Source organism: Euleptes europaea, chromosome 19 (assembly GCF_029931775.1).
Source record: "Euleptes europaea isolate rEulEur1 chromosome 19, rEulEur1.hap1, whole genome shotgun sequence".
NCBI classification, from domain to species: domain Eukaryota; kingdom Metazoa; phylum Chordata; class Lepidosauria; order Squamata; family Sphaerodactylidae; genus Euleptes; species Euleptes europaea.
Window position 1 is genome coordinate 37,214,486 of NC_079330.1, and position 26,168 is coordinate 37,240,653.

The 26,168-nt window shown below is 51.5% G+C and overlaps 1 protein-coding gene across 1 annotated transcript in view; it reads right to left on the minus strand.

Moving 5' to 3' along the window:
• Positions 1-25,384, minus strand: part of CLUH (clustered mitochondria homolog) — a 59,081-nt gene extending 33,697 nt beyond the window's left edge. The window contains exons 1-12 of the mRNA XM_056865231.1: positions 25,195-25,384; positions 22,693-22,864; positions 22,095-22,238; positions 20,748-20,875; positions 19,430-19,584; positions 18,403-18,528; positions 17,896-18,043; positions 13,349-13,441; positions 11,166-11,860; positions 5,028-5,263; positions 2,949-3,053; positions 2,473-2,573 (exon numbers count right to left, since the gene is read on the minus strand). Of these exons, the coding sequence (XP_056721209.1) occupies positions 2,473-2,573; positions 2,949-3,053; positions 5,028-5,263; positions 11,166-11,860; positions 13,349-13,441; positions 17,896-18,043; positions 18,403-18,528; positions 19,430-19,584; positions 20,748-20,875; positions 22,095-22,238; positions 22,693-22,864; positions 25,195-25,371 (2,280 nt within the window). The 5' untranslated portion in view covers positions 25,372-25,384. The remainder of the gene's footprint in view (positions 1-2,472; positions 2,574-2,948; positions 3,054-5,027; positions 5,264-11,165; positions 11,861-13,348; positions 13,442-17,895; positions 18,044-18,402; positions 18,529-19,429; positions 19,585-20,747; positions 20,876-22,094; positions 22,239-22,692; positions 22,865-25,194) is intronic.
• Between the last annotated feature and the right edge of the window lie 784 nt (positions 25,385-26,168).

Consider the following 26,168-nt stretch of genomic DNA (forward strand, 5'->3'; position numbering starts at 1 on the left):
TTGAATTCTGATGTCGGCAAAGCAGTGGTCTAACAGACTGTAATCAACCATGTCAAATATTGCTGCAAGATCTAATGAAATCAGCAGCGCCAACCCGCCTCAATCCATTTGGTGATGGAGGACGGCCAGTGCCATTTCCATCCCATTGCCAGGGTGGAAGCCAGACTGAAATGGGTCCAGGGCCGATGTGCCCTCCAAGAAAGTCTGAAGCTGTTCCACAGCTGCTCTCTCTCAATTACCTCGCCCACGAAAGGTAGGTTGGACACTGAGCTGTAGTTGTCCAGATCGCTAGGATCTAAAGATGGTCTTTTGAAGAGCGGACGCACCACTGCCTCTTTCAGATTCTCTGGGGAGACCCCTGTACTCAGGGACAGAGTGACTATGTCCCCCAAGATAGCCCGCACCATATCCCTGCTGGCCTTAACCAACCAGAAGGGGCATGGGTATAGGGGCAAGTGGTGGGCCTCACAGCAGACAGGATCCTGTCAAAATTGGCCTGGAGAGTTAACTGAAATGGTCCAATATTGGACCAGAAGACGGGCAAGGAGTTTGCTTCCTGTATCAATGCTGGCAGGGAGGTCATGGCGAAGCAACAAGATTTTATCTTCAAAATAGCTCACAAAAGCCAGACAGCTAATATCCAAATTAACAACATTTTGAGATTCCTGTGTTAAGGGACGTAAGTGACCGAATCATCTTAAACAACTGAGCCAGACGAGAGGTGGCGGACGGAATGGAGGCCAAGAAGTAAGTCTTTTTCATGGCCTTCACTGCCATCTCATAGGATTTTATAAGCATCCTATACAAAACTCTTGCAGCTTCGTCAGAGTTCGACCCCAAACTCGCTCTACTTGTCTAAGCTCCCGCTTTTTCTCCATAGTACACCACGGGGCCTGGTTTAAGCGGGGCAAAGATGACATTGGGGTGCGATCTCGTTAATGGCTTCGGAAAGACAGGCATGGCAGCCATCCACCAGCTCATCTACAGAGTTGCTGGGTGGGGGGGGGGGGTATTGGATCCCAGAGCATTCTGGAAACCAGTTGGAGCCCTAAGTCTCTGCAGGCGAGCATAAATTCACACGCCGCCTAGACAAGGAGGAGCCAGGAAACACAGCCGGACCTTCAGGGCAAAGTAACCGGACCACGGCACAGCGTCGTTAGCTGCCAGACTCACGCCTATCCCCACAGCAAAGATCAGATCAAGGGTGTGGGCCTGCCTGCTGCGTGGGACCTGATACAACCTGGAAAGTCCAAGTGTCGCCATGGAAGACACCAGGTCCGAAGCCTGCGATGAAGAAGCCACATCAGCGTGAACACTTAAGTCCCCCAGAATTATCAGTCTGGGGAACTCCAAGGCCCAAGCCAACACGGCGCCCGCCAGGCCCGGCAGGGTATCTGCTGGTGCGCTAAGAGGCTGGCACGCAATTACGTAGCCAAACTCTCCTCAGCGTCCCACACCAGACGAACACAGTCTAAGCCAGATATCTTTGGGGCTGGGAGTGCCCTGAAGGAGAAACCCTCTTGGGTGAGCAGCGCCACCCCCCTCCCAGCCCACTGTCTGGCGCTGACGGAGGGCCAGGAGCGGGTTGTTCTTTCAGGGCGACTGTTTTGCCCTCCCTCGGTCACACATGCCAGGGCCATATCCTGCGCTGCAGAATGGTGGTCTTAGTATTAATGGACCTGGCACTACACAGCACCAGTGTCAGAGGAGGGCTCAACTTCCTAACCCCACCCCCTCATGTCTCAGGATGGGACGCGGGTTTGAAGGAGACGGGGCATACCCGTATCCCCACCTCCTTCTCTTACCATACTAGCTCCCACCGCCACACTGCCCACGCCCCTCCGTCACTGGGATTCCAGGCCCTCTACTGGCCTTCCACATTCAAATAAGTGCCCCCCCCACTCCTCAACCAATTATCTTTTTATTTACTTCATTTATATCCCACCTTTCCTGGCAAAGGGGACCCCAAAGTAGCTGCCATCGTTTGCCTCTCCTCCATGTTGCCCTCACAACCACCACCCTTTGACGCATCCAGGGCAGAGCAGAGACTTAAACCACTAAGCCACACTGGCTGCCCCAAGTCCAAGCTCGGGGAAAAGGGCCTGGTGACACTCCTGGGCCAGCAAGACACTTCTGGGCGCTGAGGGTGCCACGTAAATTTGTGGGCTACAGCACAGGCAACCGACACAGGCCGGAGAAGGGCCAGGTGGGTGGCCTACGAATGCCCACCGTACGCAGCATTGCAGAGTCTGTGTGAACAAGGCCACGTTTCAGAAGGCAAAGTGCTGGGAGCCCAGTGCAAGCACAAGATCCAAGTTCAAAACACGGGACCGACTCCTGCAGCTCCAGCTGCCAACATGGTGCTGCTTTAAAAGCACAGCTCTCCCCCCTCCCCACAAGACCTCCCAACCCCCTCCGAGCGGTGAATGCTCACCTGGGAGCCCCCCCCTCCTAACAGCCTAACTTGCTCACCAAGCCTGGAATTTGGTACGACACAAGGAAAGCTGCTGCATCCTTCAGCAACTGCTTCTGATCCCGGATCTGGTCTTTGCTCGATTCAGGAAAGCGGACCCCTGAAGAGACAAAAACCAGAGGGCTGAGAAAGGGGAGGAAGAAGCCCCGGCACCAGGCGGCTGCTTAAGCCAGAATCTGCACTAGCTTTTCACCCTGCTTGGCTGCTCACACAATGCCTGCGTCTCCCTTGCAGGAGACACATGGCCCTCCGGAAGCACCGGGATCAGACCGTTCTTTAGAGAATCCTTTCGGAGAAGCAGGATGCCGCCTGCAACAGAGACAGACTATCTAACAACGCTTCTAATTTTCCCCTGGGGTCAGGTAGACGGTCCCTCTTCTTTCAGACAGTTTGGAATCAGAGCTTTATGGCCAACCAAGTCCAGGTAGCCCTGAGCTCTACAGCCTCCCCTCCCCTTACCGGAATGGGGACCTACCTGGGGAGAAGATGTCTGGATTAAAGCGAATATCAAAGGACATGCTGCTGATGGAGCCAACGGCCTTGCAGGCATTCTGAATCACCTCCCTGCTTTTGGGGTCCACTGGGGAAGGGGGCGGCGGGGGGGGGGGGAAGAGAGAGAGAGAGAAAGAGATTTGGTAGCCATTACTACATACTTGACCTGTCTATGTCCTGCTTTTTAACATTTTCCCGACAAACCTGTGCTGCACTGACAAAACCAACAGAAGCCCGTAAAAGCATAGTACAATCAACAGCAGTCCTAGAAATAGCTCATTATTATTATTTTGGAAAAAGCAAATGTCACTTACGAAAAAGTAACAAACAAAAATATATCTCCACTAACGGCTGTTTGCAATATATATATATTCCATTGCAGAAGGTTACATGGGGGGAAAACCCCCACATTAGATTTAACATGGGATACCTGTTCCTAATTTCAAACAATTCTTCCGGTGCAGCTAGATCAAGTATTTCTTAAACAGCTGAAAACCAGGACACAGGCTGGAGCTCCACTGTACACTTGGAAACTCTACCTGCTACGAGTGGCCCACGAGCAACAACATTTCTCTCTGTTGCTGCAAGGGAGGCAGAACTGTAGAGCAGTCCTGTCTGAGGACCCACAAACGCCAACCAGTTTTTGACTATAACAATACCTAAGGCAGGGGTGTCGAACTCATTTTTGAGGAGGGCCAGATATAACATAAATGTCTCTTGGTCGGGCCGCAGATGCGTAACAAATAAATTAATTAATAAAATAAAATGTAATGCCAGGTACTGGAGATACAAACTTTATAGAAGATACAGACAAAATCAATTAATAATATTGTTTTTTTACTTAAAACACAAACAAGTTTACAACAATACAATTCTTACAGCATTTTCTTTTTTTAACAGTCTTATTGTTATTGTTTTAAGAATGTTTGTATTTTAAGTAAAAAATTAAGTAAAAAATAATATCATTAATTGGCTTTGCCCATGTCCTCTATAAAGTTAATATTTCTAATCCCTTGCATTCATTTTAAAACTGCGGTGGGTTGGGGGCGACTGCCTTGGCTGGCGAGCTCATAGCGGACTTGCCAGCCCAGATCTGGATTGGGTGGTGGTGTCCAGAAAGGCAGGAAGAAAGAGAGAGCAAGAGAAAGAGAGAGACAGAAAGAGTGAAACGGATAAGAGAGAAAGGGAGAGGGAGAGAGAGAGAGAGACAGGGATAAAGAGAATGGGTAGACCTGGCCTCGGGATGGAGACGGAGGTTCCCCCACAGAGGCCAGGTCTACCCATTGGCTTGCATGCCAGTAGAACTGGCCTCCCGATGGGGACTTCCCTTCCCCCCCCCCGGAGGCCCATAGAAACCAATGGGTAGACCTGGCCTCTGCAGGGAAGGGGGAAAAAGTCCCTATCAGGGAAAGGATGGGGGCGGCGGGGGGGGGGGCGCGCCTGGTCCTTGCAGAGCCAGGCTGCGCCCGGCAACGGACAAGAGGGGTGGCATGGACGTGGAGGGAGCGCCTGGGGGTGGTGGTGGGGGCCTGAGTGTGCCCGGGAAAGGGCAGGGAGGACACGGGCCTCAGCTTGCGGGCCGGAGACCAGCCCCCCAGGGGCCGGATCCGGCCCGCGGGCCGCCTCTTTGACACCCCTGGCCTAAGGTATTGATCTTGAACTCAATTCATCTTGTACTCTTGTTGAAGCAACACTAAAAGAGATTCCCTTGAAGAAGCCTCCTGGCAAAATGCATAGGGAATTTTTAGCTGAGTAATAAAATATATTTTTACTTTACTTGAAACACCAGCCTTGGCCTTATTTTTTATCTCTTAGTTACTGGTGCGGCCCTTCTGTTTTCTCCTTGAACAAATTTCTGGATAGTCTACTAGGGCAGTCCCATGTAGAGAACCAAAGAGTAATCTAGCCTGGAAGTCCTCATTGGCACGAATGCTGCGGGCAATCTTCTATCTCTGAGCAAGAAGTCACAACCCAGTTCTTCCTTCAAAAAACAGCCACTAGCATTCTTTGAGGCACGCACACACATCCCACAATCCCAACCGGCTTTCGAGGCAGCACATACCCGCTCCATCGTCGGACGCTATGGTCTCCGTGAGCTCCTTCACCTGGTCCAGCCCAGCCACGTTCTCTTCCGCCTTGCCCTCTCCCAATGGGGACTCCTTCCCATCCTCCATCCCGCTCTCTGGAAAGGGGTGTGTGGGGCCGCTGCCGTTTTCCAGGGAGCCGCTGCTGCTCTCCTGCTTGTTGGCCTTCTGCTGCATGAGCTGCAGGGCGGCCAGCTTCATGAACAGGAGATACCTGCAGCAAGGTGGGCAGACAAGAGCCGTCCAGGGCCTTTTGATCAGGCCTTCCTCCAAGGTGATGTCCAGGGGTCTCCCTTCCCACCCAATGGAGCTGTTGGGCAACAGATTCCGGACAGACAAAAGGACAGCAAGCCCTGCGCTCAACCAGTAATTAACTCGTGCAATTTGCTGCCAGGGGAGGTGGTGATGGGCACGGGGTGGGGGTGGGGGCTGGCATGTTTCTGGAGCCTCAAAGGCTGGTGAAAAGTGCCATCAAATCACAACTCACTTATGGCGATCCTCTAGGGTTTTCAAGATGAGAGATGCTTGGAGGTGGTTTGCCATGGCCTGCCTCCGCATGGGCGGAGTTCGGAGAGAACAATGACTGGCCCAAGGCCACCCAGCAGACTTCCTACAGAGGAGTGGGGAATCGAACCCTGTTCCCCAGATGAGAGTCCGCCACTCTTAACCACCACACCGGCCAAGATGAATGATGTAAAGAGACAGCGAGCCTCAGAGTCCGAGCGCTCGGAAGCAATGTGGAGAGAAGGCCCTGGCCTCTGGGCACAGTCTGCCGGCCCTCCGGGCCGCTGGACGAGAAGGACTGCTGGCCTGCTCAGCAGGGCTCTTCTGGTGTCCCCCATTTTATTCTCTCAAAAGCTCGGAGGACTAAGAGAGGCTGAGAGTGCAGGACTGGCCCAAGGTCACCCCACAAGCTTCAAAGGCAGTGTCGGGATTTGAACCCTGGGCCTCCCAGCTCCTAGTCTGACACCAACCCCATCAGGTCGGCTCACATAAGTATTACGCTGTGGTACTATCCCAGTTTTGTTGCTTGTTTTTTCCCCCAGGGAGCTCAGGTATCCTGGGGTTCCCAAGCAGCCTTTAGACTAGCCGTGGACCAGAATCGTGGCCTGTCTCACTCCAGAGAGTGGGAGAGACGCGCACCTTCAACATACACCCAGCCCAAGAAAGATGGAATGTATTATGTTGGGATCCCTGACCTTTTTGAGCCCGTGGACACCTTTGGAATTCTGACACAGGTTTGTGGCTGCAGCCACAAATTGGTTGCCACAAAATGGCTGCCACAGGAGGCGGAACCAATCACAAAATGGCTGCTTAAGCTTACCTTCAATGACACACTGAAGATCCTTGTGCTGGGGTGGCAGCTGTTGCCAAAGCAACATTTTAAAAAATCTGCACAGCCAAACAAATCTCCCAAGCCCCACCTGGCCCTGCCCACTTTCTACAACAGGTGTCGGTGGCTGCCTTGGTGCCCAATGGCACCATGTTGGGGACCCCCGTATTATATAAATTCCCATAACCTAAGTTAGCTTAATGTTATTCTGCTGTTGGGAGTCCGGGAAGGGCCCAGAGTTTTTGTCAGGGCAAGGAAGCACTGCTCGGCAGCTTCTGGTAGTCTTCCCGGCAGCTCCCCTCTGCCTTAGTGATCTTTGAAACCGGCCCATGAAGCTTCAGGTAGATTTTTGCTGCAAAAAGGATTTCACTTTTAAGACTAATCCAGAGAAGGGCAACACCATCAAGATCGCACCCAAAGAGTGCTTGTTAACGGTTCCTCATCCACTTGGAGTGGAGTGACTAGTGGAGTGCCTCAGGGATCTGTCCTGGGCCCTGTGTTGTTCAATATTTTTATAAATGATTTGGATGAAGGAATAGAGGGCATGCTTATTAAATTTGCAGACAATACTAAATTGGGAGGGGTAGCAATTAGACAGAGCCAGGATACAAAGCCACGATACAGGATGATATTGACAGGCTGTCAATAAAATGCATTTCAACAGAGATAAATGTAAAGTTCTGCATTTAGGTAGGAAAAATCAAATGCATAATTATACGATGGGGGAGACTTGTCTGAGCAGTAGTGTGTGTGAAAAGTATCTTGGGGTCTTAGTAGACCAAACACTGAACTTGAGTCAGCAGTGTGATGCTGTAACTAAAAAGGCAAATGCAGTCTTGGGCTGCATCAACAGAAGTATAGTGTCCAGATCACGTGAAGTGATGGTATCGCTTTACTCTGCTCTGGTTAGACCTCACCTAGAGTACTGTGTGCAGTTTTGGGCACCACAATTTAAGAAAGATGTAGACAAGCTGGAATGTGTCCAGAGGAGGGCAACAAAGATGGTGAGGGGTTTGGAGACCAAGTCCTATGAGGAAAGGTTGAAGGAGCTGGGTATGTTTAGCCTGAAGACGAGAAGACTCAGAAGGGATATGATAACCATGTTCAAATACATGAAGGGGTGTCATATAGAGGATGGTGCCGAGTTGTTTTCTGTTGCCCCAGAAGGTCGGACCAGCACCAACGGGTTGAAATTAAATCAAAAGAGTTTCCATCTAGACATTAAGAAGGATTTCCTAACAGTCAGAGCAGTTCCTCAGTGGAACAGGCTTCCTCGGGAGGTGGTAAGCTTTCCTTCCCTGGAGGTTTATAAGCAGAGGCTAGATGGTCAGCAATGCTGATTCTATGACCTTGGGCAGTTCATGAGAAGGAGGGCACCTCGGCCATCTTCTGGGCATGGAGTAGGGGTTGCTGGGTGTGTGTGGGGGAGGTAGTTGTCGATTTCCTGCATTGTGCAGGGGGCTGGACTAGATGACCCCGGTGGTTCCTTCCAATTCTGTGATTCTAAGTAGCTGAAGCTGGCACCTGGCATTACACTCAGTGCTGCTTCTCCACTTGCAGGGAGCCACAACGCACACAAATATTACTGTCACCACTGCAGGAGTTAGAAACAGGACTTTCAAAAGGGCAAATTTTGCACCAGGACGCAAAAAGATGCAACTGCAGTTGTGGGCTTTGCTCAGTTCTGGGTTTTGAGACCAACTCCAGTTCTCCCACATGCTGGCAAAAAGCCATCACGTAACCCCAGGGCAACCTGGGCCAGGCCTCTCTTACCCTACCTCTCACCCGCTGTCTCCTGGGCTACCCCGTCCCCCACCGCCCCCTACAGCTGCGCACGGTTAATGTCCTACCAAGGCAGACCATGTTCCACAAAGGGTGGCCGGGAGGAAGAGGGGACCTTCCTCCCACTTCGCAGACAAAGCGCCCACAGGTTCCAGCCCACAGTTATTATGGGCAATGCACCACCTGAAGATGGGAACGAGCCCATGCAGTTTGAAGAGCTGGGCCTGAGCAGAGCGGGTAGAAGTCTGGTTCAAAGAGGTCGACCCATTTAAAGAGGTTTGCATAAAGTCACCCCAGGGGTCAACGTCAGTTGACTGAGGCCTTTTAAAATAGGGCCAAAAGAGAATCGAATCCAGCCCAGGCAGCTGGCTTCCTGCAATTCCCATGAGAAGCATTTGGTTATAAATGCAGCAGCCGCTTCCATGTGGAGCAGGCGCTGATTGTTCCGGCCTCCACACAGCTTTGGGCCACGAAATCAGCCGGGACGTGAAACAGCGAGAGCCAAAGTGGCGTGGGATTGGGAGCAGCAGTGTGGTGTAGCAGTCAGAGTGCTGGACTAAGGTTCCAATCCCCACTCTACCATGGAAGTTCTCTGGGTGACCTTGGGCCAGTCACACACTCTCAGGCTCACCTGCCTCGCAGGGTTGTTGTGAAGATAAAACGGAGAAGTGAATGATGTGAGACGCTTGGTTCCCTTGGGGGAGAAAGTCAGGGCATAAACGAGGTACAGAAAGAACAAATAAGCTGGGGTTAAAAAAAAATCACTGGATGGAACCCCTGGATGCCGAAGGGCAGAGGGTGGGCAAGGCTGCCCAGCCAGTCCACTGCATTTCGCTCCCCCTTGCCCAGAAGGTCAACCACTAGGGAAGCAAGGCAGAATCGGGGGTGGGGGGCGCAGTTCCACCCGATCAGATGAGGGCCTCTCCCAGCATCCTTTCCAGGAAGCCTGTAGGTGCCCAGCAGTCTACCTGTGCAGACTTGGAAGGGCACACTCAGAAACCTCCTGCGCGAACCCTCAACAGCCCAGCTCTCTGGTCAGGAGGATGCGGGAACAGCAGATGGCGCTGCCCCCTCCCAGTTATGGGTCCAGAGGCCATCTGGTGCGCTGTCCTCAGAGCTACTCTGGAGGGACTTCAAAACATGACCTGGAGCGGCTGCTGTCAGTCTTCCCACACCCAGGACCAGCCAGCCATCGGACCCAAGTCTCCTCCGTGAGATGGGAGGAAGAGATGCCATTGTTATACCCTCACTGGCGCCAGTGGCTGTGGCCACAAGTGCCAGGGGCAGCAAGCGCAAGCTGAGCACCAGGGGGTGCGCCCCGGAATGCGGAAGAGGAATCCTCTCCACCAGTCCAGGCCCACTGTTTCACCACCCGTCGCTCTTCGTGGCACACATGCTAAGGGAGGGAGAGGGGTGGCACAGAAGCCCTCCACCCTTTCACAAGACAGTTAAAGCCCTTGCAATTCCATAAGGGATGAAGACGCACCCGAGAGCCCCGGCCCAGGGGAGCCCGTTCTGACTCTGGCTGCTGTGTGTGGTCAGTTTCAGCCCCACGGCCTGCGCTAGGTGACCGTGGCCTCATCACCTTCCTCGCTACTAGCAGAGGGTTCCTAGGAGGCAGCCCACGGCCTATTGGGGCACCTTCGCCATTTAGAGTGTGCGCGCGGGGTGGGGTGGGAGAATAAAAGTGTTCCTGCTTAATTCTTCCTCCTCTTGCACTGAGTGGGGAGGGGGCTTCCTGAAGAGAGGCACGCCTGCCCAGTGGCTGGACGGGAGGCCTCCGGGCAACAGCCTGAAGCCATCCTGCATTTCACGACAGAAAAGAGGCAGCATAGAAAACAGAGAGCGTTCAGAAATGCGTGCCCAAACCCCAGGCTGTGGGGCTTGCGCATCAAGCCTCTCCTCTGCAAAGGAGCTCTTTGCCAGCACATGCAATTTGCTCATCTGGCTGGCGTGCCACTGCCCACTCCCCCTCCCCCCGCCTAGGGGGAAGCAGCACACAAAGGCAGGTTTCCGGGCGGGCTGCTTGCCTCGCACACCGATGCGATCCAGCTGCCTGTTCGTCCATCGTGCAAAAACTGCAGCACCAGGCCCCAAGGAGCCAGCAACTACTCTCTCTCCTCTAGCCAGAATAGATCGAGTCTGTATTTTTCATTAGCGACTGGGTTTTGCCTTATTTACTTATATATTGCTAGCTACGTTTCAGCGCTTTTTAAAAATGTCTTGACCAAAATTTATAGAATTCACAGGACATGGAGAGGATCGAGCTCTCTGCTGCAGTTATCAATGACAGAGAAAGGAAACCTCCATGTTCAGAGGCAGTGTACCTCTGAACATCAGGTGCTGGAGCCAAATGGGAATTAGAAGGTTCCAGAGGCAGCTGACTGGTCACCAGAGCAGAGGTGCTGTGGCTCAGCGGAAGAGCATCTGTTTGCCATGCAGAAAGTCCCCGCCTCAACCCCCGGCATCTCAAGTAAAAAGGATTTAGATATCAAGTGATGTGAAAAAGCATCAGACCCTGGAGAGCTGCTTCCAGCCAGAGCAGACCTTGACTGACAGGTGGTTGACTCAGTATAAAGGCAGTTTTGCATGTCCTCACCACTGGGAACAGGAAGCTGGACTACAGGACCTCCTTGGTCTGATCCAGCAGGGATCTTACGCTCTTGTGTAAACGCTCCAATTTGGAACCATTTCTGAAGCTCAGCCAGTCTGGCCTTGGCCAGAACTTGGACGAGAGCAGAACTCTGGATGAACCCCCAAGAGGATGCTACTCTGAGCTAGGATATGTGTCACCCAGCGCATGGGCCCCCATGGGCCCGGTCAGAAGGTGCGCAACAAGGCAACCCCGCTGACAACTCAGCCAGTCCAATCAGCAGGAACCATCCTGGGAATAACCCACACTGAGTTCCATTAGAAAAGAAAGACAGGATATAAAAGCACAAACTATAACCAGGTGAGATTATGCCCATATTGGGGGAGGAAGGACACCTCTTGGGCTCACCTGTGCTCCACAAAAGCGTCCACCAGCTCTTGCCGGAGGCAGCAAAGCTTGTGCCGGTGCAGTTTGGGGAAGCCCATTTTCTGACACTCTTCGGGCATCTCCTCTCCCTCCACGGGCAAAAAGTTCAGGTCCGGGGGGAAAGTGCGGAGTAGGTCAAGAATGTAGTGGCGCCCGTCATTGCCAATGATGCCTTTGCATTCCACCGAGGAGCACAGCTCCACCTCCTCACTCCTGTCATTCAGCACCTGGTGCTTCTGGATCTTCAAGGGCCGACTGGTCTTCTCCAGCAGCTCCAGATACTTGGGGTGAGAAACGACCGTCTTGCCGAAGTCTATCGAGCCGTAGACCACGCTCTGCTCCTGCTCGCGCTCCAGGATGCCCGGGATGATAGACTGGGCCGTCACCCGGTAGCCTCTGTAGTCGACTACCACAGTTCCCAGCGTGTACAGCCCCTCAACGTCCACCGCATTGTACGTCCGGACCCCGTTGAGGTCATTGGTCGGGGCCACATAGGCGGCGACGTCCCCGCCAAAGTCCTTGTAGTGGTCACGGACGTCAAAGCCCAAGCTGAAGAAGATATTGTTCCAGATGAACATCTGCATCTTGGTCTCCTCACTGGGGTTGATGGCCATCACGTTCCCATCTATGACGGCCATCGCACCTCTTGTGGCGGCTGCCGTGAAGTCGCTGTGGACCTAAAAAGGCAACGCTGCCGGTCAGTCGGTGGGCTGTGCTGAGCTGCAAAGCATGGAAGCATGACCGCACACACACGCTGGTCAAGGCTCTGTGGCAGACCACGTGCCAGGCTGGCAACTCCCAGCACCTCAACGCTTTTGTCCAAGACCGTGGACAACCAGTCCCAGAATGCCAGGCACTGAATAACCTTTTGTTCAATCTCTGCCATATCCTGTACAAAGACCCTCGGGAGCCCAAGAGGACCAGAGAGCTGCTGTCAGAGTGCTGGGCTAGGGGGCCCGGTGGTCCAATGGCCTCCGAGGCACAGGAGTTCTCTACCCACTCCCAAGTCCACATGCAAGCTGCACTTCAATGGAACCATGAGAAACCAGGATCCCGCACGGGGAGGTTCTCAGCAGCCCACGCTGGCCGCGGCCTCCGCTTTGCAAGGGAGCAGCTGCTCCGCCTGCAGGGCAGTACAACGGTCATTATTCATTCCATCTATATCTGGCCTTTCTCCCCAGGGGGGACTCAAAGTTGCTTATCTTGTTCTCCTCTCCTGCATTTCATCTTCACAACAATCCTGTGAGGTAGGTTAGGCTGAGAATGTGCGACTGGCCCAAGGTCACCCAGCAGGTTTCCATGGCCCAAGTGAGGTTCAAATCTGGGTCTCGCGGATCCTGGTCAGACACTCTAACTACTACACCACCACCACCCAGCTGTCAGCCTACTCAATCCCCTCTTCGACTGCAGGACCTGAAAGACCTGAGAACAGACCGCTGGGGCCAGCCACGCTCCACCAACAGCCAGACTGGAAGTAGATTTTGTAAGACTTGATAAAGACGAGGGGCTGTGCCAGAGCAGGCAGCACACGCAAGGCCCCAGGTTCGATCCCTGGCATTTCCAGAATCACACGGAGTCAATGTCAGGAAAGCTCTGCTGGAGATCAGCTGCCCATTACAAGCAGACAATTCAAGGACTGACCTCGTATGAGCTAGTTCATGTGAACAAATGCAGTCACTGACAGAAGCTTTCCTTTGACAAAACTACCTTGGACTGCAGGTGGTGGAGGGTGGGTTGCATGCATAAAATACTCCCTTAAAAAAAAAAAAGACCTTTCACACAGTGAAAGCTAGCAGGTCAGCAGGTTCAAATCCCCACTCTGCCACTGAAGCTCACAGGGTGATCTTGGGCCAGCCACACACACTCAGCCTAACCTACCTCACAGGGTTGTCGCTGTGTGGATAAAGTATAGGAGAATGATGTAAGCTGCTTTGGGTCCCTTAGAAAGGCAGGGTATAGATGGAGTAAATAAATGCTTCCCGTGCACATGGCAACATCCACAGAAGCCTCAGCTGACCCCCCGACCCCCCTGCAGATTTCCAAGGGGTCAGCAGAAAGGGAAAGCCAGGCAGACATTTCGTTCTGCAGCCCCCAGAGTAGAATCTGGCTTTATCTTCAAAAGATTCCCCCAAATCGCCCGACCCTTCTGTTGAGCTCCAATTTACCTTAAAAATGGCCCGTTCCCTCAGCAGCCTCTCCGGCAGGTTTTTACGTGGCAGTTCTCTGGTGGTTTGCAGTTCTTCGTTCCAATCTCTGGTCTGAAAGGAGTTCAGGAGAAAAAACCAAAACCGAACCATTAGTTTCAGAGGAGGACATATTTGCCCTGGGTCACACAGGGCCAGCATGGCGTCCTGGCCGGAGTCTCAAGCTAGCACAGGGGCTCAATCCGGGCCTCAAATCCCCAGTCTGCCATGGAAGCTCACTGGGTGACCTTGGGCCAGTCGCACATACTCAGCCTATCCCACCTCACAGAGTTGTTGTGAGGATACGCTGGAGAAAGGGGAAACGTTACTTTGAGCCCATGTTGTAAATCAATAAAGGAGGGGTTAATAGCCTGCACAGCCAGACTTTTAGGAAGACAGCGTGGCCGTCCCCACCAAAATCTTGCTAATTCACCAGGCACAGAAGCTTCCCATACTACTTCCCAGATTCCCTCATCATTTTACCACACACGTTTTATCTGCCCTGCTTCCGAGGAGTTCAGAGTGTCAGGCACTGAATTTCCTGCCTCGATTTTATCCTTACAACCACCTCCACTGCGAGGAAAGTCATCCTGAGAAAGGGAATTGGGGAAATTCATGGCTGAGCAAGGATTTGAACCTGGGTCTCACCACTCCACTACTGTAACCAGTACAATAAAATGCTATGAAGGGGCGGGGTGGGAAGAAGAGTTCCATGAAAGCCAAACACTGTTGTGAAGGAAAACCATCTTATGATCTGTATTTTGGGGTTTGGTCAGGAAGAGGAAGAGCCTCTTTCTGGCAAAACCAAGTCCTCTCAAATTCAATTAATAGTCTTTGCAAAATACTTCTACTCCAGCAAAAGTTAATGTTGAACCCGAACAGGTGACTAATCTTCAGCTTTTGTTCTTAACACCAGAGCCTAAAGAAGAATTCTTTGTTACTCAAAAGCTTGCTTCCAGGGTTTTTTTTAGGGAGGGGTGTGTCATGAACTACATTCCCCTGACCAGTTCAAAATTTCCAGTGTCGTCCGCCCCCCCCCCCGCCTTCTCCCCTCCCTCCGAATGCTGCTTCAAGGTTGCTCTTCTCTCGGCTTGGACTGCTGCAAAGATGAAATCCACAGAGCTGTATTTAAGATGTTTCTACACGGCCTTTTAGAATAAACTCTCAAAGTAGTTCACCCCCCCCCAAGATAATTAAAAAGCAGGGATGCTCCTTGCTGACCCTGCATTGAGCAAGGGAGTTGGACTAGATAGCCTGTATGGCCCCTTCCAGCTCTACAATTCTATGATTCTACATAAACATCAGTTACTAAATGTAGAAAAACAAAACAAAGATCTGAAAATAGATGTGTGCAGGAGGGAGTTTGCCTGATTCTTAGAGATGGCACACCCAAGGAAAGAGTTCAAAAGCTGGGGTGCCCCCACAGAAAAAAGCCCAATTCCTCACCTACACTCTGAGGACATTTGCCCACCTCCCCTCTGGCCCTGAGGTGCTTGGCAAAGACCTTCCCACCTGACTGCCTGGGCATCTGTGCAAGCGGGCCACTTGCTTTCCTCCTTCTACTGGTGCAAATTGACTTTTTTATTGGCTGCCAAATTGCATCTGTCGGAGTGGTATTCTTTTATTTTCACTGTAACATGCTTTGACCATTACTTAGAAGAGCAGGCAGGATAGAACTATTACTTCTAGGCAAGGCAGGATAAAAGTTAAATGCCCAGTCCCTTGACACGTCGCCCTCTGCCCAAATAAGTCTCCCCAAGACTGGCCTGAAGCTTGGTCTGCCCCTTGCATGAGTGGCCCCTCCCCCTCCCACCCGCTGGTGTCCTCCCCACAGTCATTCTATGGACTGCTAGTTCCTTGGGGCAGGAACATGCTTTTTGATGCTACAAAAGCAACCCGTGATGCAACAGAGCTATGTATTTATTTCCATGCGGACTTGTCAGGTTCTGCTGGAGGCAGCTCACAAATAAAGGAACAACTTATCGACAAAAAAACAACAAGCCATCAACCTACACCAGGGACATAAACAGCATAAGACAAGCCATGAAAACACACCTCAGTCCTGCAGTTGACCACTGAAAAAAGTTGGGAAGACAAAATCCCTAACTAAAAGCCAGGGCAAAGGAGACACATTTTGGCTTGGGGTGTAAAAGACAAGCAAACCAAGAGGGCTGCCCCAGTCACCAATATGAAAGAAGGCAAAGACAAGTGCAGAGAGGGCTTTTCGGTATTCCATCTACATATCTTTTACTTTCCCTTAGCATGTAAATAGAAGTGAAGTCCACACCAAGCGAGTCTTCAGAGGGAACCTGCTTTTTGTTTATTGGGAATTCCCAAGGAGAAAATGAACAAAAGTGATAGAGTCATATGTCAATATAGGTTTGCTGCAGCAAGAATTACAATAGCTAAATCCTGGAAGCAAGTAATAGACCTCTAATTAAAGACTGGAGAGAGAAATTATGGATATATATGCGGATGGCATATATTTTCCCTTCATGGGAAAGATCTGGAAGAATTTAAAACGAGGTGTGTAACCGTGGTCTTGGAATTTTCTTTCCTGACGTTTCGCCAGCAACTGTGGCAGGCATCTTCAGAGTAGTAACACTGAAGGACAGCCCGGATAACCTACAAGAACCAATGAACTCTGACCGTGAAAGCCTTCGACAATAATTTAAAACGACATGGTCAAAGGCCTTTGCATATTGGGACAAAATGGCAAAAATGAATTTTACTAACATAGTGAACGAGTTATAGATGCAATTTAGAAAATTGAAGTGTTGATAATTTGTTTAATTTTAAACTGCTTAGACACTTCTCCGGAAGTCTATCACAGTGGTGATGGGACACTTGTTAAGGTGGGTGGTGGGTTTTTATAATACCTTGACTATTTGTATTCTGTTATATAATGAAGTTTTATTTTGTATATTGAAGGCATTGGTTTGTATTTTTCTTATCTGTTTTGTTTTATGTTATAAAAATAATAAAAATATTAAAAAAACAAATGTTTTTTAGATGGTATATTACACCCAGAGAAATAGCAAAGGCCATCAAAGATTTCAATGGGAAATGCTTGGAAATGCCAGTACACAGATGCAACATTTTATCAAATGTGGTAGACTTGTAGGAAGGCAAGAAAATATTGGATAGTGATACATGATGAAATGCAAAAAGTGCTGAAATGTAAGTTTGTGTTAGATCCAAAAAACATGTTATTAAATATCTTGCCAAGCAACATGCCACAGATATATAATGAATTATTATATATAATGAATATATATATAATGAATTATTAGTGACTAATGGAGTGTCTCAGGGATCTGTCCTGGGCCTTGTGTTGTTCAACATCTTTATAAATTATTTGGATGAAGGATAAAGAAATAGAGGGGCTGCTTATTAAATTTGCAGATGATACTAAATTGGGAGGGGTAGCAAATATGGTGGAAGACAGAGCCAGGATACAGGACGATCTTGACAGGCTGGAGAATTGGGCTAAAACTAATACAATTGCACCCAAAAAGTGCTTGTTAATCGTTCAGTTTTGGGCAACACAATTTAAGAAAGATGTAGACAAGCTGGAACGGGTCCAGAGGAGGGCAACAAAGATGGTGAGGGGTCTGGAGACCAAGTCCTATGAGGAAAGGTTGAAGGAGCTGGCTATGTTTAGCCTGAAGAGAAGACTCAGAGGGGATATGATAACCATTTTCGTGAAGGGCTGTCATATAGAGAATGGTGTCGAGTTGTTTTCTGTTGCCCCAGAAGGTTGGACCAGAACCAACGGGTTGAAATTAAATCAAAAGAGTTTCTGTCTAGACATAAGGAAGAATTTTCTAACAGTTAGAGCGGTTCCTCAGTGGAACAGGCTTCCTCGGGAGGTGGTAAACTATCTTTTCCTGGAGGTTTTTAAGAAGAGGTTAGATGGCCAACTGTCAGCAATGCTGATTCTATGACCTTAAGCAGATGATGAGAGGGAGGGCATCTTGGTCATCTTCTGGGCATGGAGCAGGGGTCACTGTGGGTATGTGGGGGGGGGGGAGGTAGTTGTGAATTTCCTGCATTGTGCAGGGGGTTGGACTAGATGGAATGTATTCTTTAGCCATATATCCAAAAATTGAGAATAGTAATAGAATATAAAAATCTAAGTTAGAAATGTTTAAGAATAAAGGCATTATTAGATATGAAAATGTAATGAGAATATAGAAAAGTGTAAGTCGAATAAATTAATAACTGAAATGCAACTTTAAAGTAAGCTCCAATATAACGCAATAACTTTATTGGATATGTTTATATGTTTAGGTTTATATGTTTGTACTGTATGTGTTGTGTTGAAAAAATAAAACTAATTAAAGAAATCCCCTCCTCTATGAGGGCTAGAATCTTTTTTCCTTTAATAAATAGATTTTGGAAGGCATTGTGTGTGTGTCAGATGCAACACTGAGTGATCCCACAGGAAATGACAGCTCCCTTCCCCTCCCCCAACCCTGGCAGCCTGATGTCCACCACACAATCTAAGCCCAACCCCGCCCCCCTACCTGGCCTGGGATGTGCTCCTCATAGCCCAGCCGGGAGGTATAGGCGTCTTCGGCCCTCACACAGTCCATGGCGTGCTCAGCCAGGGGAGCCGTCCAGCTGTACACTTGGAAGGGGGTGGCTATCCGCTCAAACGGGTGCCTCTGAACCCTGGGTCAAGCCAAAAGGGACACAGAGATGGTTACAACTCACAGCCTAGAGTCTCCTTTGGATTACAGGCCACCACAACTGATCAACAGGCAGCTACAGGCCGATCATTATCTCTCAGCCAAACCTGCCTCACAGAGCTGTCGTGGCAATTAAGATGCAGGGTGGGAAACGCTTAAAGGGCAAGATAGCAGCGATACAATCCTGCAATCCAAGTCTGCCCAATTATTCTGGCTTTCTGGCCCAGAGAACTTGGTGACGGAGGCGAGCGTCCAGGGAACAAGAAGGCAGAGCCCCCCTCCGCCCGGAAACAAGAGGGCACTTTTGTTTCTCCACTCATGACCAAGCCAAAACAGGCTTACCGTTTCTTCTGCAGGGTGGCGAAGTTTTTTTTAAAGGTGGGGCTGATCTGGTTTAGCAGCTCTACCAGGGAATGGCTTAGGAAGCTCGGGTTGGCTGGCTTGGGGTTGAAGTTGTATGCCGTAGACCTGCAGAAGGAAAGAGGAGCTGAAAGTTTAGCGGCAGGGAAAGAGAAGGACGGAGCCACCGAAGCCGGCTTAGAGGCAGTTCACACATGCCAGCTCAGGAGGCGGAGATCAGGCTCTGAAAGGGCAGAAGGGAATGGAACCCTTTAGGCTGCAGGCAAAGCCCCCTCGGCATGCTTCCTTCCCCCCACCCCCGGCATGTCAGAAAACGGGCTAATCGAGGGAAAGGATTCCAGCCCAGCCTGGGACTTATTCATTCCTTTCGTTAATTCTTAACAGAACACATCTTAAAAACACACAGCAGATCAAACATCTTGCCAACATGGGCAGATGGCACACATTGCCACCTCGTGTGTCTGAGCCTGCCGTCTGCTTTCCCTTGTTTCTCATTCAACGGAACAAGGAACTGGGGGAAAGTGATGGACAACAGGCAGATCACAGGATGAGTAAAGCACAAAGCTTCACTGCCCAGACTTTCGCCAGAGCTCAGAAGCACGAGGAGTTGCCGCCTCCCACAGAGCCCGACCACCGCTGCGTCAAGCCCGTATTGCATCCATTGTGCAGCCGTGGTTTCCCGTGGCCTCGGGCAGAGAAAGGTCCCCGGAACACCTGAAGAGGCCTTCTAGTGAATCAGACTGTGGTTTAGCAAGGCCAGCGTCTACGGGGATGGACAGCCACTCTCCATGGTTCCAGGCAGAGGGAGGCCAAGCCTTCCCACTGGAGAGCTGGGGACTGCACTTGGAGCCTCTTCTGCGTGCCAAGCAGCTGAGCCAGGACCTTCAGCACAAGACAGCCTCCAGCAGGAGGGGACGGGGGCCCAGTGGGGGAGTTCACCCCCGGGCTTTATTGCTGAGACACGACCCTGCTCAAGCATGCCTTCAGGGTCGCATCCCCAACGACTTACTGATTGAGGTAAAACCCTCGGGTGGATGCTGTGATGCTGACGTGCCGGTCTTCCACTGTGATGACATACAGGTACATGAGGTCTCCGTGCATTTTGCGGTTGCCTGGCGGGGGGTTCCAGCCACTCATGGTCAAAACCTTTAGGCACTGCAGAGGCTGGGGGTGGGGTGGGGGACAGAACACAGCACAGAATCAGCCTCCTGCTTAGAGCAGTTGCTTGCCTGTTTGGAGACACAGGTCTTAAATCTGCAGCCTTCAGGTTGAGCTAACCCATAATCTTTACATCCAGGGCAATGGTAAAATTAGAGCAGCAGGACGGACAAGGGGAAGCCATTCAGGGGTGAAGAGGCTCTGCCCCTTGCCCAGTTCCTCCGATGCTGGGCTTCTCTCCCCCACCCATGCCTCTCTCAGTCTCCTTCCCACCATCCTGGCCCCGACTCAGATGGACTCCTACACCTGGCTCCTTAACTTCCTGTCATGGGTCTGCAGCTCAGTGGCTCCTGGGTCAGGAAAAGGTGAATACCACTGCCCTGCAACCCTCCCCCCACCTTGCTCTCTCAATATGGGGCCGCATTCAGCCTTTCAGTATTTCACCTGCTATCTGGAAGCAGTGCAGCTGAAACAGAGCAGTGGTGCTCAGTCACTCCAAGGCTGCAGAAGGCAGAGGAAGAAGCTGGCAGGGCAAGAATGTTCCACCGCTTTGATTAAAGCAAGGCGATGGCCAAGGGAAGGCCAATCTGGGCCCGTCAGATATGTGGCTGGCGGCCGTCCAGCCCAGAGCCAGAAAGCTAGACAATCACTCAGGGCGAGGGGACAGCTCAGGTTCGCAGAAAGACTGAGTTGCCGAAGTACCTCCCATGGTATCCTCTGACACCTGCGCATGCGCAGATTTTACAAATGAAACTGTCTGAGCAAGGCAGGGAATTGGGCTACTAGGTAAAGGAGGGAGAAAGGGTGGGCACCCTACTGGTGTACAGAAATTCTAATTGTCAAACTGATCTCCCTTCGCTTTCCTTTCCCCTCTATTCTTCTTGCCTCTTTTTAAACTGTAAGTCCAAGGGCACAGCCTGCCTCCTTTTATTGACACTAGATGTTTTGGGAGGCAATTGCCGCACAAGCAGTGTACAGATCGGCTCATGCAGCTTGGCTTCACATCTCTTTTTGCAGCTTCGCCCCCTGATGCTTGGAGCCTGCCACAGTCTGGCCCTACACAGGATGACCTGCAAGGGGCGGGGTGTGTGTGCGTCTGTCCTGCCTTTGCCCAGGGCCTCAGTTGAGACACCGGTAGCTTCTGCTCTCCATGTTGCTATGATTTCTACCTTCCAGTCTCTGTTCTGGGGCTGGAGGGGACAGAGGGGTCTCTCTTTGCCACCAGGCAGGATATGTTCTGGGGGGGTGCAGTCAATCTGCTCCATTTCAGTAGCTCTCTTCTTTCGCTTGCCACTGTCTAGAACAAAACAGAAAAGGGGACAGAAAAGGGGTCAGCATCACCTACGGATAACCCATCAATCAGGAGTGGGGGCAGAGGAAAGGCGATGCTCTGCAGCCAAGTTCGGCCAGAGGTGGTCAAACGTAGGCCTGGGCTGTAATATAGGGTTTCATACAGCCGTCTGCTTCATTTTTGAAAATCCCTACACACAGCAAACAAGCATGTCAGGCTAAAATTCTTGATATGCTTGTTTTCCATGTGCAGAGGTGAGGCGTATTCAATCCCGCGAAACCCACCCACAGTCTGAAGTGGTACAGACTGCTAAGCCAGAAAGACTTTGCTGTGGTTGCAGAGTCCCAAGGAGAAGTTTTCTTTTTTGGGGGGGGGGGGGGGAGAGACCGGCTGCCACTGCACATGCATAGAAAGCCACAGCTCCCGCTTTTTGCACACACTGGAGAGTGGGGGAAATCCTCTCTAACGGCCAAGTGACCCCTTTCCACTACCTTGGCCGCCCTTCGAGCGTCCAGGCTCCTGCTCTGTGACCCTGGGCTCTTGGCCTGCAGCCCACAGCCTGAGCCTTCACACGGGGGAAGCCACAAATCCGGTTCATCCTCTTTCTCCCCTGTGACCTGATGTCATGTGTGTGCAGCTCAGTGGGTCTCAGGACTGGAGTGGCTGAAGAGGCACCAGGAACATGTATTTATTTTCCTCTTTATTCCACTGCCTTTCTCTCCAACAGGAATCATTCTCTCCTCTTCTCCATTTTATATCCACAAGTTCACCATGGGTAAGAACAGCAGTGATTGTCAGACTAGAACGTCTATAGAGTCAGAAGCATCGAAGAGTTTGAAAGGTCCATTCTTCTCCGCTTGCCTGCTGCAGATTCCCTGGCAAATGGGCTTCCTAGTGAGAAAACGCCCCCTCCTCAAGGCATTGTTTCTAACTGCTTTCTCCTAACTGCTTTCTAACTAGTTTATCCTATTGTTCAACCCCCTTGTTATTCTTTATCCTATTATTAACCATCAAAAGCTTGGAAGAATCCAGAGGGAATTAGCAAGGCATCCAATACAGAACACAGCTGGTGCCAGGCATGGGCTGCTGGGGCAGCTGGACCCCCCCCCCCCCTAGAAGAGACAATCTCTGAGAACAAGCAGGCCAATACACTGAGGGACACGCCCAAAGCCGTGTATTTCCTCCCATAGCGGCACCTTCCAACTAGGCCTGTTTTCTCACATACCTCCCAGATCTCCTTCTGTGAAGACGCTGAGGAACGACAGTGAGTTACAGTCCACGCCATTGAAAGCGTCCGAGGGATCGAGGCTCTTCAGAAGGTCCCGGATGTGACGGACGTGTATCCGGGCTTCTCGGACTGTGTATGGCTCTGCGGGGGGGGGAGGTAAGGAGCAAATCTTGTGCGTGGTGTGGAGGCGCCAAGAAGCAGCTACTGCTCGCCACGCTCGTGGCTTGGATTGGGTCCAGCTCTCTAAGGAGGGCTGCTCTTGTCCAAGCACTGCAAACCCTGGAACAGCAACGCTGCTTCCTGCCAGGTCAGACCACAGGTCCGGTGCGGTCTGCTTGGACTGGCAACGTCCAGAAAAAGGCCCTCCCTAACAGAGAGGCGTGCCAGGGCCTTTGGCATGCACCCCAGGTGCTCTACCACAGGGCCACAATCCCCACAGCATTCTTTCCCCAGGATCTACTGAGACCTTTGATGTACAGACCCGGACCTCCATTATCAGTGCCGCAGGAGAGCGGAGCCTTTTGCCTTCAACGGATGGCGGCCCCCATTCACAGGTGTGGTTGCTGCTATAGATTTTTAGAATGTCACGCTTTACCTTCCACTACTTTCAGCAAGGAGCCCTCCTGAAGCCCTTCGATTGTCTTCAGCTCGGCAAAGTTATCCAGGACGTTGCCGTCCAGCTGCAGGGAGAAGCAAGTCCGGTGGCAGGTGTCCTCACGATCCATCAAAACTTGGTGGATCTCCTGGACCATCTCTTGGGGGGAGACCTTACAGAAGGGGAGGGAAGCAGGACACAGGTTTATGTCTCTACAAACTTTCATGGTGGGTTGTAGGCTTTGCAGTTCTCAGCCAGGAGAACCGGTCTTGTGCATCCCCCCTCCCAAGCTGGTTTGATGACTCTGCAAGAGGTCAGCAGAGGTTCATGCCCCTCCCCACCGACCTGAGCTGCTGGGCACCCTCCCCTGCTGGACCCTGGAATGCCATCCCCTTCAGTCCAGAAAGAAAAGGCTTGCGGGGGGCGCAAGTGAGTCAGTGGCCAGGCCACTACTTCCCTTACTGGGCTGACTGCTGCGCATAAAGCCAGCAGGGCATCATGGGACCCGCACGATGGCTCTGACGGGAGCCATGCCAGCCAGCCCCAGCAGCAAATGGCTGAAGAGAGGAAGGAGGGAAGCGGCCATCAGGAATGGCTCTGCCGTGGATCGATGCCATCAGTCCCGATCTCCAGCATCAGACAGGGCTGTGAAACGCCTCTTAATGCAACGGGGCCACAATGCTTGTAGAGCCAGCCACCTCCCCAAAAAGTAGGGCAGGAGAGAACGAGAGGGGCAGGGGCAGGAGACAGAGCCACGAGTGTTCCCAGCTAATTCTTCATCAGGGGATAACAATTCAGGGACTCCAAGAGAGCAGCTAGCAACGAATTCTTGCAATAAATTGACGGTTATTGAGATACACAATACATAACTTCCCTCCAACACTTGTCAATTCTCCCCCTCCCCAGCTCTGTGCTCCTACCCTCTGTGGGCTATTCCATCAGAAGCCTGGCAAGCAGGACCCAGCGGTCAAGAACCTGCCATGAAGAGACTGCTTAGTAGCTGCTCCCGCATCTCTCCTTGCATCAACCCCTGCATTCAAACGCAACTCCCTGACCATTGCAATACTCACACACAGCCTGGACTTCAGAGCTCTCACTTCGGGCCCCTCCACCCCCATTTTCCTCACTGCCCCTCCCTGGGATCTCTTCGCCCACAGTGTTTTCCTGGGCAAATTATGAACAAGAAGCGCCCGTGTCTGAAGAACGAGCACGTCAAGCAAAAGGCTTCTAGCTTAGAAAGCCAGCCCACCACAGACAGCACTATGTGCAAAATTGGGGGGGGGGGGGGGCGGCAGTATTTTTTGGTTTGGCTGTGCAGAAGCAATTCCACCACACAACCTCTGGTTGCACCAGGGAGCTCCATGCCCCAGAAGGGCAATGCCAGGCTCTGGATATGGAGCTAGGGCAAGGGAAGGGGATTGGAAGCCGGTCTGATTCTTCCTTAAGTGGTAGAGAAAGTTGGCATGTAAAAACCAACTCTTCTTCTTCTTGTCTTTCTGAGTCTACGACTGTGCCTGTGCTATTTGACAGCTCTGAAAAGAGGGACCGTTTCCCCCACACTAAACTAGCTAGGAACTGCTCTACTCAGCAGCTCCACTTAAAGGCCGTTCAGACTGATCATCTTAAGCTTCCCCCATCTGCATGTGGCTTATTTTAAGCTATCTTGGCAGCAGGACGCTTGCTAATCTAAGTCTATTGTACAACCTGTGAAGGTAAAAAAAGGTTGGAGATGGTCCCCCCCCACCCCCACGCATGCCGGCATTGTCCTCATGAAACTTTTCTTGAACAGGTGTCTCCTCTCCAATACTCCCAAGAACACTGAGAGAGCCGACCAGAGCCTTGGTTCTTTTCCTCCACTTACACTTCACCTTTCTCCCCCGAACAGCTGACATCATTCTCCTCCCCTCCATTCTGTACTCACAGCAACCATGTGAGGTGGGCTAAGATGAGAGCACGTGACCACAGCCCAAATGTAAGCACTTGGTCCCGATGCACTCCCACAAGCAACACTCGCAGACAGGTAATCCAAAGAAGAGCATTTCCCTGGCAGGTTTGAAACCGGGTTCAAACCTTCCCTGGAGGTTTGAACCCGGGCCTCCCAGATCCTGGTCCGACACCCAGCTGGCTCTGAAGGTATCTCAGACCAGGACAGGATGTGGTGTATTGTGGACGTGGTACTTGGGTGTTTTCCCCGTTTAAAAAACGGTGTTTTTGAAGTCATGTTGGTGCCCACTGGGAAGAAAAATATGTTTAAACTGTAAAGCTAAAAGCTTCACAAAGGCCCAATGTGAACAGCCCTCCCCCTCCCCCACTTGGGCAAGACTGCAGCACCCCTTCCCCACGGGTGATCCCATCAGGCAGGTGTGAACTTTCTGCCCTGCGAGGAGAAGGGAATGGGCCTTGGCATGAGAAGGTTCCCTTCCAAACTGGCACTTGCTGATCCAGGCTCAACTCCAAAACGGGTCAGGTGAAAAAACCCGGAGGGCTCCCTGAGACACTCACTTGCAACGGAAACGGCTCCACTCCCGGCGCATGGATTTTCACGGTGAAGCCCGTGTCCTGGATGACGATGACCTCTTGGTCGTTGCCCTCTTCTGTGTGGCTGGGCTCTTTGTGGCCGTTCTGCTTGGGTTCCTCCTTCTGGCTTTCGTGCAAACTGTCGCCATTTGTCAGGACCATGCTGGACAGATGTTCCTCTGGTTGGAAGGGGAAAAAAAAGGGAAGTTACGTGTTGTACAGATGGAGGCATACAACCTTATCGTTCTTCCAAGCTGTTCAATGTGGCATAAGCAGGATGCTTATCTGGAAACTCCCCAAAGTGGGTTAGACAGACGTCTCGCTTGCCTGCAGTGAGCCAGGCATGGGGGGGAGGGGGGGAATCGATTGTAAGGACTGTTCCAGCTTCATGGATTCAAGTCCGTCCCCACATCTTCCATGGTAAAGGACTGGTCAGGGAGAGGGCGCTAGGCTTTTCTGATAAGCTCACATGGCCTTAAGCCGTTTCTCAGACAGCCCAGTTCAAATCCTCTCTCTGCCATGGAATCACACTATGTGACCTTGGCCCAGTCACACTCTCGTAGCCTAACTTACCCTGCAAGGTTGTTGTGAGGATGTAATGGAGAAGAGGAGAACAACAGATCCCGCTCCCGCTGGGGAGAAAGGCAAGGTATCAAGTAGGCAACTAAATGAAAAACTTCATTTCAAATGCCTGGCAAGGAGTCTTCTAGCCCAGGCGCTGGCAAGCTCCCTGCACACCACGGGCAGCCCAGCCAAGCAGTCCACAATAACCATTACTAGTCTGCTTGCCTATGAATATATAACGTGCACTTGCTTCCTTTCAGGCTGTGCAAGGAGCCCTGCTGGATCCAAGGCGGGTCTATCCAGTCCAGCTTACTGTTTCACTCAGTGGCCAAACACGCCCCCGCCCCAAAAAAAGGCCGACAAGTAGGTCATGGAAGCCAAGAAGTCCTCTGCAG